This window comes from Pteropus medius, unplaced genomic scaffold (genome assembly GCF_902729225.1).
Source record: "Pteropus medius unplaced genomic scaffold, Ma_sr-lr_union100, whole genome shotgun sequence".
NCBI lineage: Eukaryota > Metazoa > Chordata > Mammalia > Chiroptera > Pteropodidae > Pteropus > Pteropus medius.
In genome coordinates this window covers 23,274,025-23,287,532 of record NW_024344378.1, presented here as the reverse complement: position 1 = coordinate 23,287,532, position 13,508 = coordinate 23,274,025, and the positions used below count along the sequence as shown (strand labels likewise).

The window sequence follows — 13,508 nt, the reverse complement described above, 5'->3', positions numbered from 1 at the left end:
GATTTCTGGCCATAGCTAACCCCCAAATGTTCATTCTAAAATTCTGCTGTAAAATCATCAGAGTGCCTTTCATGACCAGGTGAGGGAGGGGCATGGTCCTGGCTCCTGGGAGCTGCTGAGGCTGAATGCGAATGTGTTCATAGTTGACTTGACTCCTGCTGCAGGCCTGGTCCCGTCTCACTCCTTCTCCTAGGGAGTGAGGGGAGCCAGACAGAACTAGCATGTCTCTCCTATTGACAGTCAGGATCCAAACCCAGCCCAGTGGACCCAAGACCAAGAGACCTGGGCAACAAGGAGAATCCTAGGTTAGTGGGGGCCTGGATGGGAGAAGAAACAAAAGCCTGGAGAATTAGGGAAACATGTGAAGGGCATTGTTCTTTAGTTCCAAATCCCCCACCCACAGGCATCCACTAGCCTGATCTCAAGATGACAGGGGCATGGGGAAGGCAGGAAGGAATATGGAGCAAATCAGGAGATGCATGCCCCATGTAAGTCATCTCAGGCCTGGTATTACCAGGTTCAGATGCAAAGAAATCTGTAAACACAGATTTGTATGCCTAACTTGTAACACACTGTGCAGTCCAAAACAAACATATCTATGAGTTCAATCCAGCCCAAAGCAGCAGTTTGTAACCCTCTGTAGGGAGTCCTTGTCCGATGCTTCATGGACTCAGACTGCACAGAAAATCACTCGCAAGGGCAAGAAAGTTAGTACTTCCCATTGCCACAGCCTTGTCTCTAGGAGCCCCCAGTGACACACTTAGCAAAGGGTTTGTACCCACGGGGAAGCATTTTACTACTCTGAGCCAATATCGCACATGGTTGATCAGGAAAGGAAAGATCATGAAAAACTATCAATACTAACGTAGGATCCAAATGACAGTGACCCATCAGTTGGCCATCACACTCAGGTCACCCCGAAAATGTTAGTTACATTATGCTTAGGCATTAATCTTATCCCTTTTGCAAGCAACTCTGGCCAGCAGGTTTCAGCCATCAAGCTACAAGGCACTTGTTTGGGCCATGCCAGTGGCCAGCTGACGGAGAGGCAAGCTCTCTCAATACCCCACATCCCTTTCTTCCCAGCATCAGGCTGGCAGGAACAGAACCAGGCCTCCAAGGCCAGAGGTGACATAAGCGTCTAATAATGCTCATGTCTGCTGGTTTCCCACGTGTCCTCGGTTTTGGTTCCATGAACTAAAAGTCTTAGACTGATAACACATACATTCCTGGGCTCGTTTCTCTTTGACTTAAAGGACTGAGGGAGGTGTGCCCAAGCCCCAGGTACTGGGATTCCCAGGGCAGCTAATGTATAGGAGAAACCCCACAGGAAGGCTGGGATTACACTGAGGTGCAACAGGAGAAGCCCCCTCCCTTTCCTCCAACAAAGGCATCCACTGAAAAGCCTGAAAGCCCGCATTACGACATCAGTCCACCGGCCCCAGAAGCGCCTACCCCACAGCGAATGCGGTCCGGCTGTACCACCATCAGGTTCCCAGGTGAAGTCTCTGGCCGCAGGCTCTGCTGCTTCGAGTAGGGACAGACCTTCTCGTCCTCAGTCTCGGTATCGGTGACTGTGTCACAGCCAGAATCTATGGAACAGAGAACACTGCTGAATGGGAAGAGAAGGAAGGAGAACTGATGGGCATGTTCCACACCGTGAAAGCCCCAAACATTACCAAATAGGAAATGGCTCTGAACGTTAAACAAATACGAGCTGAAGGGAGTAACTCAGGAAATCATGAAAGAGGACCTAACGGGGAAAAGTCAACCACCGTGTGTTGGAGTGACGGTAAGAGGATAATGGTGATGAGGAAAGCCCATTAGTCTGAGCAGGCTCCCTCTCATATGAGGCTGGCAAGCCTACTCTCAATCAGTGGGCTTTCAGGACCTTTACATCCAGACTTCTTGCAGGGCTGGCTTTGGTAGTTGGGAGAAAAGGAGGGGTCTCCTCAAGTGGAGTCAAGAATGGCCTAGTTCCACTTCTAGGTCATCTTTTGAACATCAAATAAAACCTGTGCTGTCCAGGAACCCATGATTCCTCAGGGTCATGGCTACCAATTAACCCTGCCAGGGCAATAGTAGAAAACATCGTTTCAACAAATCTTATAGATCACTAGAACTGGGTTCCAGATCAGTAGCACAGCCAACACCTCTATTGTGGAAAGATTAGAGCATATGCAGAATCAGAGCTGCTGAATGGGTGTGCAGATGTGAGGGGCCTGGCACAGGATGAGATGATACTGAGAAGGTGTAAATGGAATCTACCAGAACTCTAATAGCAGGGTCTATTAGCCAAGGTCCATCTATTGACAGGCTACCTGTGTGCAAGATTCTGTGTGTGCTTGTGTGTATAAGTGTTTGCCTGTACTTTTCTGGAGAGAGTCCAAAGATTTCATCAGATCCTCAAAGAGAGACAAATGGTCAGAAATGGTTAAGAGGAGCAGGAAGTTTCACTGTCCCTTTCTTAGGCTTGCTCTTCTGTACTCGTAAACCTCTTACAGAGCACTGAAAAGACGTGCAGATGAATGAGTCCTCAATCTGCCTCCATAGAGCCCACAACCTAAAAGGATGGTTGGGTAGTGAGAGGAAAGGGTTAGCGTGGCTGATTCTTGCAGGCTGGCCTCCTGGAGAACGAGCTGGCCTCTTGCAGAGTTCGTGGTAATAAGTCCTGGTAGAATGTTGGGGTGGCTGGCAGATCAGAATGTCTATGTCCCCACAGAAAGCTGTGACTGCAGCCTAGCACCCTAGACCCCTATTCATGCCATCAGAGAAACTGTGTTCCCACAATTGTGAAGGTTGAGGTGGGGAAGCAGGGCTAGTGGACAAGGTCCTAGGCGAGGAGCTCCAGGACCTGATTGGGCAGGGTGAGGGGCTAAGGCTTCCCAGATATGCAGCTTAAAAGCCCCACAGCCTTAAACAGGGGTCCTGTCCTAAAGCCTGACATCTATGCTGACAAATGCCTACACATGACCCCACAGTGTGATGGCCAGTGAGGCACGCACTCCTACCGCTCCTCCCCAGTCTGCGATTTCTCCCAAGACGCACCGTTCCAAATGGCCTGGCTCAGTGTATCCAGGTCTCTGATCTTGTTTGTGCAACAGGAATTCAGGCAGAATTTAGTGCTAAGGGATGGGACCAAGGACTCTGGGAGTTCCAAGGAGGGTGATATTGTTCTTCACTAGGCATCAGAACCATCATTCTGCTAGATCTCTCCTTACCTTTCTATTCCTGCTGACTCTCTTCTCACTCAGTGGTAATGACCTCCTACAAAGGCTAACAGCAGTAATATCCCCACCACCCTGCTCTTCCAGCCAAATTAATTGAGCACTGCATTTTTCTCTGCTGGATCTGCCCTTCCCCACACCCTTCACTTCTAAAATGGCCAAGGCCCAACCTCATGGACAGAGCTATATGCACCACCCAAGCAACTCCCACCCACCACAGAGTCTGTGAAAAGAGCCAAAAAGATCAAGGATAATTAATATTTTTCTTCTTAATAATTACATACTATCACATCAAGCTTCAATTTTTAATTATAAGATGCCTGGACATCCTATTTCTTTTTTTTTTCTTTTTTTAAATTTCTGAGGCTCTTTCTGAATGAAAAAATAACCCCAGGGTTAAAATATTCAATCCATTACTTAAAACTGCAAAAACAAAACAAAAACAAAAGCAAACCTCCCTTAACTAATTATTGCTCCATAACTAATTATTGCTCCCATAACTACTTCAGACACTTTCTTGCCAATTACCTATTCTAATTTATTACACAGGTGTAATCTCTTTGGGATAGACCCACGGTACAATCTACCGTTGCTTCAAAAAAAGAAAAAAGCTCTTAATTTCTTCCATATTATTGACCCATTTGTCTGCTGACCAAAGAGTCAAAGCTCTAGGAAATATAATTAATAAAATAGAGAAAAGATAAATAAGCCGAATGAGAAAAAGATGATAACAGATATCTAAAAGATGATAATAGTTTCTAAAAAAAACTTTTAGAAACACACTGATGTAAAAATTCTATGCTAAGAATTTTGACCATTTCAATACAATTTTTATAGAAAAATATAAATTATTAAAATTGTTTCAAAATGCATAGAAAACCTGAGTCAATCAATAATCACAGAAAAAAACTTCCTGTTTTTGAATAAAATTTAGAGTACAAGCCACACACCCTTTCTTGCATTAAATTTTAAATTGCGTCAATGTCATTGCGTCAATGTTTTTCTTCTTCTTCTTATTATTATTCAATTTTCTCATCTAAGAAAATTCTATTTATATAGGTATTGTTTCCTACTAAAGTTTAAAAAACAATAAAGTGTAGTCCTATTTTACATTAAATACATAAAAAATCAAAAGGAGCAAATAAATACAACAGATAGTCCCCAAATCAAGCTTATTCTCATAAAAACTTAATATGGGATAAAGAAAGCATTAGCAATCAGTACAGAATAAAGAAAATAGTTGGTGGAAATTATGACTCAGCAGATGATGCTAGAAAAATTTAGCTATTTGGGGTGGGAGTGGTGGACAAAAGGACTATTAAGATTCTTCCTAATTCTCATAGACTCAAAAATAAAACATAAATAGATTATAGATTGAAATGGAAAATAAAACAAATTTTAAAAATCAAAAAATTAAAACATGGGTGAAACTTTTAATCACTGGTTTGAGAAAAGATTTGTTAATCTTAAACAAATGAAGAAATACATTTAAACAAGCAACAGAGTTGATGACATGAATTTAAAACGTCAGTAAACAAATTTTTAAAAACTAAGTTGTAATGTTTATAGAACCATTAGTCATAATAGCCAAAAGGTGGGAACAACACAAATGTCCATTAGCTGGTGAATGGATAGATGAAATGTGGTATATTATGCAGCCATAAAAACAAATAAAATACTGATACATGATACAGCATAGATGAACATTGAAAACATGCTGAATGAAAGATGCCAGCCACAAAAGACTACATATTATATGATTCCAAATATATGATATGTCCAGAATAGGCAAATCTATAGAGACAGAAAGTAGATTAGTGAGTGACTAGGGCTGGGGGACTGGGGTGTGGGGAGGGGAGGAGAATGGGGAATGATGGCTAAAGGAATGTCTTTTTAAGATGATGAAAACATTCCAGAATTAATTGTAATAGTTGTATAAACCTATACAAAAAAATTTAGCAAATTGTATACTTTAAATGAGTAAATTCTATGTTATGTGAATTATAGCTAATCAAGTTGTAACCAAAAAATCCAATGGCAAATCACAAACTGGTTAAAATTTGAAAGAAATATGCTAAGAGGTTAATCTTTATAGATATTAACAGGTCATAGAAATCTCTTTAAAAACACCCAAAGCCCAATAAGTATATAATTCACAAAGGAAGAAATACGAATTACCTCCTTATCATAAATTCATCACCACTAATCATCACGGAATTTCAAATAAATAAAAATAACATATTGCTAGTTCACTTTTTCAAGTTAAGAAATGTTTGAAAGTGAGGCAGGATAGTTACTCTCATGTGATGCTGAGAAGAGTATAAACTCGTACAACCTTTCTGGAAAGCCATGTGTCCAGATAGAAAGAGAAAGTCTTTAAAACGTTCAAACCTTTGGCCACATAATTCTACTTCTAAAAATCTCTCTTAAAGAGGAAAAGAAATATTCAAAATGTAGACAAAGACAATGAACCAAGAAGTCCGCTAAATCATTCTTCACATCAGCGAAAAAAGGAAAAGAATCTAACCGATAAAAGAATGTTAAAAACATTATTTTCAAAAAGTTTTAAGTAAAAGCTTATGATATTATGTGAAGCAAAAAAGCAGGATATAAAATCACATCTTAGAGTGTAGGATATCAATTATATAAAGAAAACTCATTTTAAAAGGTCAAAAGAAAATGTGGATCGTACATGGCCTTTCCCTCCCTCTCACTTCTTCCTTCCAATCTTTCATGTATTTTCATATTGTCCACAGTGAGAAAGCACTTTGACAATGTGTGGGGGGCAAGGAGAAAGGCAGCAACTGAATTTTGGCTAATCATTTCACCAGCTCGGCATGAATGAGATGGATCCTAAGAGTGTAGCACTTGGCAGATATGCCCCAGCATTCAGATGAGCTGTGTAAACATTTCTTTCCAGTATGTCTATTCTTTTTTTTTTCCCTAAAGTAATTAAGATACTTTATTACATTGCATTGGCACAAGGACAGACTCACAGAAGAATGGAACAGAATAAAATGTCTAGAAACAGATCCATATACATATAGACACTTAAATTACAACACAATTAATACTGCATATCAGTGGTATTAGTCAATTACCATTGAAAAAATAATTTTTTATAATTTATTTAAATCGGTTTCAAGTATACAGTACATTGGTTAGACTTCTATATTGTTCATAAAACAATCCCCCCAATTGCTCCTTCCCTCCCCTCAGGATGTCTATTCTTTAAGTCACCTTAGATAGCTACGAGCAGCTAATTCATTTTGAGAAGCCAGGCAGGATGCCACTGATTCTGCAGGGTGATTCTGGTGGCACTGACTGATACCACCATTGCTTACGTTTCTTCCAGCAATATCAGCCCCTTCCCTAGAGCACTGCAGACTGGGCCAGGGTCCAACCACTTTAGCAGATTCAAAGTTTCCAAGAAGGAAATGCCAACCCAGACATAAGCACCATTGAAACCCACCTGACAGAGTGACATAGCCACAAACTTTCCCACTTAAACTCGTAGATCCCTGTGGATCCCTTCCCGCCTTGATGATAATACCACTTTGGTCCTGAGATTCAAATAATAAACATTTTGGAAAAGGCACTCTGAAAATCTTCAGGATCTTCTCCAAATGTCAAGTATGATTAAGACACTGATAGTATCCTCACTGCTTTAAAATTTAACAATATCATCTCAGTTCGTAGGAAGTCTAGAGACACTCTGGAGAAATGATAGAAAAAGACTTTCTTCATGCATCCGGCTCCCCAAAGCCTCATATATATGACAAGTATTCCTTGAAATTGGTGACAGGAAAAGTCTGTCTCTTTAGAGAACTTGCCTGCTTTCTCTTATTAGATAATAAGAAAAAGCTAACATGGTGTGTTTCACCTTTTGCCGTTGCTGCCAGGTATCTCAGCGACAATTTTGGTTCTGAATTGCTGTTATCCTCACATCTAGATCCTTGGTCCTGCCTGTTTCTCTTTCTTATATTGTGTTTAATTTTGCAAGCTGCTTCAAATACTTTGGGGGTCTAGGCAGGATGTGAATTAATGTTTCTCAAACTGTCATCTGCCAAAAGTCCTCAGACATGGTCCTTATGAGAATTCATGCTTGGGTTTTTCATTTAGATAATAATGCCTTTAAAATAGGATGTAAATGCAAAGACATCCTGGATTATCTGGATGACCACGTAATAATTGGGTTCTGCCATAAGACTGTGGTGTGTGTGTGTGTGTGTGTGTGTGTGTGTGTGTGTGTGTGTGTGTGTGTGTGTGTGTGTGTGTGCATGTGTGGGTGTTCACAATCATTTGTAGCTAGGTCATGCTACCCTGAATGACAGGGGCCCCTGAGGAGAAAGGAGGTGGGGCAGGACGAAATATAGATGAGGCATTCATGCCAAATGACCACAAGAAGGTTTCCCTGGACACTACTTCATATAGAGGAATGTGGTGGAAGCTCCGAGTCTCAAAATAACACAGGGAGCTGCAGCAAGAATCGGTAAGCACCACAGACTCATGCCACGTTCATGCTGTTCCAATAAGCCAGCACTGTCTATGACAAAACAAATGTAGTCAGTTTCCTTTTTATTTATTTTATTCCTATATTTGTACTAAAAAAGACTATGATTTTAAATGAAATGATATAGGTATGCACTTAGATTCACACCAAGCCACATGACACAGCTCATACTAGGTAAGAGAGCTGGTGATAGACTCACTATTACTAATAATGATAAAAATAAAAGTTACCATTTATTGAATATTGTGGTGACTGCTTAATAGTCTTAATCTCATTTAATACTCACAACAACCCTGTGAGATAGAAATCAACACCTTATCCTCATTTTATAGATGGAAACACTGTGCCTGAAGGATTGAAGCAACCTGGCCAAGGTCACACAGCAAGCAAGCAAGGAGCAGAGCAGGAATTCTCCCCAGGTGTCTGTGCCCTGCCTTCTTCATAGATGTGGTCCAGGGCAGGAAGCCGTGTCACATACTATTCTTGGTCTGGGGTTGTGACTGCAGCTCATGAGACATGATGTAAGCTTTTACTCACCAACAGCTGGTGACACTGCCTTTTCCTGAGCAGTTAATGCCACTTCAGTTAAGTATGCTATGACTTGCCACCAGGGCCAATATTCCAATGATGAGGTTTAAGTCAAGAGACACTGAAGGCCAACTGGTCCAACCAGGGTGCCACATACTTGAGGGGCCTCTGACCCAAGGCTGCACTTTCTTACTTTCCAATTAACTTTTCAGACTACAGTGCTTACTGCCTCTTTCCTGCACATCATCTGGCACTCAACTGGGACTACATTTTTCTAACAGCCTGCGAGAAAGGTAGGGTAAGGACAGCAATGAATAGTGTGTGCTGATCTTGGAGAATTTTGTTTTCGTTTGTTTGTTTAATATACAAGCTAACTTCTCTTCTAAGGAAATGCTAAGCCTTGGGAAGAGTATAAATAAGGATCATTCTTAAAAACAACCACAATTTCCATTTGTTGAGCATTTATTATATCCCAGAAACAATGCAAAAACCTTAACATATATGATTCCATTTTATCCCAACAACTAAGTGACTAGTCTGATTCTGCCCATTTCACAGATGAGAAAACTATGGCACAAAAATTTCAACAAGTTGTCCAAGTCATACAGTACATGCTGCATGGAAATGTAACCCTCGAATTCACGCTCTCATGTACTCCGACAGCATTTCTCACACTGCGAGCCATGGTGGTACAGGAAATGATCTTAAAATGTGCAGCAATCATTCAGCAACACTGAGCCATATCATGAGAAAACACTCCTCCTTCAGTTCTTTCAGTCCCACATAAATCAAGAAGAAAGACTCAGTTTGGTAAGAGGATACCTTTAATACCTCTTTAATGTGTGTATCTCCTTTGGCACCACGAAGAGAAAAAGACCTGTTAAGCTCACAGGCTTCTGTAGGCATGAGTATCTAGAAGAATTTAATACATGGTTTGGTTTTTATTGTTTTATTTTTATAAGTACCTTCTTTTCTTATCAAGAGATACTGGTTTTTCATCTACAGAGGCAAAGTTTCCTTTTCAAATAAAAAACATGAATTGACTTAAAGAAAATACTATTAATAATATTTTCTTTAAGTCAATTCATGTTTTTTATTTGAAAAGGAAACTTTTCAAATAAAACAACGGAAAAATTCTGGAAATAGATAGTGGTGATGGTTGCACGACATTGTAAGTGTAATTAATGCCACTGAGATTGTATACTTAAAATTGGTCAAAATGGCAACTATTATGTTATATATATTTCGCCACAATTTTTAAAACTTGATAATGTAATATTCTGCCGAAATCCACTGAGTACATTGCATGGCATATGAATTGTTTCAAAAAAGCTGTTAAAAAAAGGTAAACCAAACGCCATGTTGATGATTCTCATATGACTGAAGTTTGGGAAAAGCTGAATTATGCTAAACTGTTTGCTTCCATTTTGATAAGCTAAATTTAATAGTGATTTTTAAAATAAAGTAAAAGTAGGAAGGGGGGAAGAAAGCCTAGAGCATAAACATGTTGAATTATTTTCTCTGAGTTTTGAGCGACAATGAAAAAGAAAGTGAACAGAGAAGGAAATTGAGGAGATAAATGTCAACTGAGAACTAAGAGTTTCTACCAACCTAGCCAAAAATAAAACAGAAATGGTCACTGGGGCCCATCAGGAGTTTGTGTGTTTCTGGTCTGGAATGAAGTAGGAAGAGATCATCAATATGTGTCTAGGACTTCTAGTGTTGCTAATAAAAAGAAGAGTGAAGAAGAGTCAAAAATTTCTTAGAAGAATGCAGAGATGAATTGACCAGCAACCTAGGTAGTAGAGTCTGCGAAAGAAATGAGCCATGTTCCCTCTGCATTTGCATCCCAGGTCCAGGACCCAAATTTAACCATCACACAGATGGGGCAGGAATACAGAGAGTTGCCTGAGGTCTGAAGAAACTTCCAAAGACTTTTCGCTCAGGATGAAATTTCGGAACTATTATGATTCTCATCCATCCTACTTAGCCACAAGGATGAAATCATAAAACGACTCTTTCTCAAAGCCCAACATGAAATGCACTGAAACTTGAGCTTCCTCATCATCTAGCAATTATCTACTGAACATGTGTGACGTGACTCCCACAGGAGATCCCATGAGTGCGTCCTCTATAACAGTGGTCCCCAACCTTTTTGGCACCTGGGACCAGTGCTCCTATCAGAATCTAACACCTGATGATCTGAGGTGGAGCTGAGATGGTGATGGTGATGCTAGCGCTGGGGAGCAGCTGCAAATACAGATGAAGCTTAGCTCGGCTTGCCTGCCACTCACCTCCTGCTGTGTGGCCTGGTTCCTAGGAGGCCACAGACGAGTATCCGAGTACCCGTCTGCGGCCCGGGAGTTGGGGACCCCTGCTATATAGTCTTGGCCTTAAGGAGCTTACAATTGAACTGGGAAGATGAGGTTCCACATGAAAAAACTAAGAACTATGTGATACCTTCCCAGAAAGCACTAACCTGTGTGATGAGACTGTAACTATCGCTATGAAGTGAGTTACGTCTCCAAATGTTTAGAAAAGTGCTGGCATATGAAAAATATAACAGACGTTTCAAGAAGTTGAGAAAGACTTCCTGAAGGATAAAGAAGACAACTTACTTTAAGTCAAGTAGCATTTGGACGCTGAGGTTACCTATCCTTCTGCGAAAAAGGTATATTTTCCATTTAAATTAGTAAAATAATTCCTAACTCATTCCTTTATTCCTTCAACAAATATTTACTGCCTAGCAATGAATAACAAATATTCAAAGCCTAGCCTAGGCCCCACATGAAATATAAGGGTAAGAGAATTTCTATCCTTGCTGATATTGGGGGACCACACTGGAGAGAAATGGCTTCTCTCCGACTTCCAGAAACAAATGAGAACAGTTATAACTTCAAAACAAAACATTACGAGAGATAAGCAGGGATTTATAAAACAGTTTATGGCCACCAGAAAATCAAAAAAGGAAAAACAGTCTCAAAGAAGTGATAAGTATGGCCTTGAAAAGCAGAGAATGCTGATATGGGGATCAGAAGGACTTCGCCGGCACGATTAAGGGCACAAAGGCATGAACGTAAATGATGTGTTTGGGTTACAGGAAGCAATGTGGGGGCACCTTTTCTATGCGAGGTGGGTGAGAGGGGTATGGGAGCCTCGGTGTCTGAGAGGACCCTGAACACCATTCGAGGAGTTTGGATTGTGTATTGAAGACCTGTCAGCAAACAGTATTCATGAGAAAAGGAAATGCTATAAAATAAAGATTGAAATGTAGTTTTATTTTTCTAAATGCTGAAGAACTTTCTCTGCTTGTTTTTGAAGTAATTCTAGACACACACAAGCAGAATATGTCAGCTCTCTTGTAAATCTGGGTCAGAATTGAGAAGGGAGTGGCTGACCACCCATCATCACACTTTGAGCAAGCAGTGCCTTCAAACATAAAATAACATAAGCTAGGGCTAACAAAGTGTTACCAAGCCAACATCCTGCTCTATTCGCTTTCATGAGCAAATAAGATTCTATAATTAGCCCGATGTCTGCAAGTGTAGCACAAATATGGTTCACTTAGAAAATAAAATACTTAGAAAAATGATTCTCAAGTAGATTAAGCATTTCTCCTGTGGCGTATCTTGTTTATACCAGCTATTTGCTTAGAAAATCAGTGTCATGGCTATTGTTGTATTCTTAGAAAGCACAAAGGGAGACCTCAGACCTGGCCTTGTCCCCAAATTCCAAATGCATGAATCCAAATGAAGGAGCTTTTGCTCCATTGTGAAAGCATGTGAGTTCAAGGGGGGAGGTGAGAGGCTTGCAATGGTGGGACTCAGATCTTGAGTTTCGATAACCCCCACCTCACCTAGCTTCCTGGCAAACATCAAGACTGCTTTTTCATTTTAGTCATCACCCATGGGTCTTCCTTCCCCCTTGTTCACCCATCTTGGTTAGTGGGTACTGAATCTCCTGTCCAGCTAACCCCTTTCATTTACAAAGCTTCCAGCACAGTGACAAGAGTACTCAACTCACAATTCACCAGCTACCCCCAAAGTCATATACTATCTTCAATCAGAATGTGTTAAGAGGGTCAGTAGAATGCCAGACTCCTACCTACCACATGTCTTACTGGCATTAAAGTCAGGGGAAGGAGGAGGTGATAATTATTTAGTGGCATTAGTGTGAGTTCATTAAAATGAAATCAATCATAGTCCTTGTCACCTTCATCATCATCCTCCTCATGATGTCAAAAAGGTAAGGCAAAGTCCTGTGGACACATCCCCAACTCAGACTTTACATAAACCCATGGTGGCTATTCTGCCTTCCTGAAAACAAGAAGAAAGGAACAGAAAGGAGGAGAAAAAAATGAATCCACTCTTCCCACAAGACCTTGACAACTTCGTGAGGCAGTGGGTGCTGCTGACTTTTCCAGCACAGGCTGGCTCACCTGTCACATCAACCTGCTTTGCCGTCCAGACGTCCTGTATCAGCTGCAGATTCCTGAGGCTGCCTGGTTGCACTACACGTCAGTGAATTTGCAGCGCTGGGTAGAGGGTTCTAGATCAAAAAATCTACATCCTGCACATCAACCCCAGTCTTTTCAAGCTCACTAAACAAGGAATCATTTTCCCTTCATTCACCAGGTAATTCCTCTGGCCTTCCTCAAAGCACTTAAAGTTCAGGAAAAGGTAGTAGGACAGGAAGAGAGAAGACCTCAGGCCTCTAAGACCTTTATCCAGCCACTACCTACTTGCTCTAAATGAACTATTCGAAGTGTTAGTTTTGTTTTGTATTAAAGCAAAGGATGACGTTCTTCCCTTCCCCTCCCCAACACCCTACCTGCTCTTCAGCTTGAATAAAAATAGCCCCACAGCTAAGGCTGCCATGACAACCAATGTGTGGGCTCACCCTTGTCCACCAATGATAAAATCTGCTTACAGCCCTCCCATCCTCCTAGCTGGGGCTAGGGCCCTCCAATCCTCTCCCAAGTTCAACCTGCAGTAAACTTCCCTGAGGACTAGAGCTAAGTTGCTCCAGCCTCATCCAAGAAGCCAAGGGTCATTGAGAATTCTCATACCACCTGGTATCTCAGAACATTTTAATTTCTTCTCATTTGTTCTCTTCAGCGTCTCTAGACACGTGTGACAGATGCGACTATCTTCACTTTGCAGATAGAGAACTAGGGGCATGGGGATGTGAACTGACTAGCCCTAGGGCATTAGTTGCTGGTTTAATGGCAAAACCACATT

At 41.0% G+C, this 13,508-nt stretch overlaps 1 protein-coding gene across 1 annotated transcript in view; it reads right to left on the bottom strand.

Annotated features, from left to right (window-relative positions):
* Window positions 1–13,508, bottom strand: part of PIK3AP1 (phosphoinositide-3-kinase adaptor protein 1) — a 93,168-nt gene that overhangs the window by 45,942 nt on the left and 33,718 nt on the right. The window contains exon 3 of the mRNA XM_039871646.1: window positions 1,456–1,592. Within this exon, the coding sequence (XP_039727580.1) occupies window positions 1,456–1,592 (137 nt within the window). The remainder of the gene's footprint in view (window positions 1–1,455; window positions 1,593–13,508) is intronic.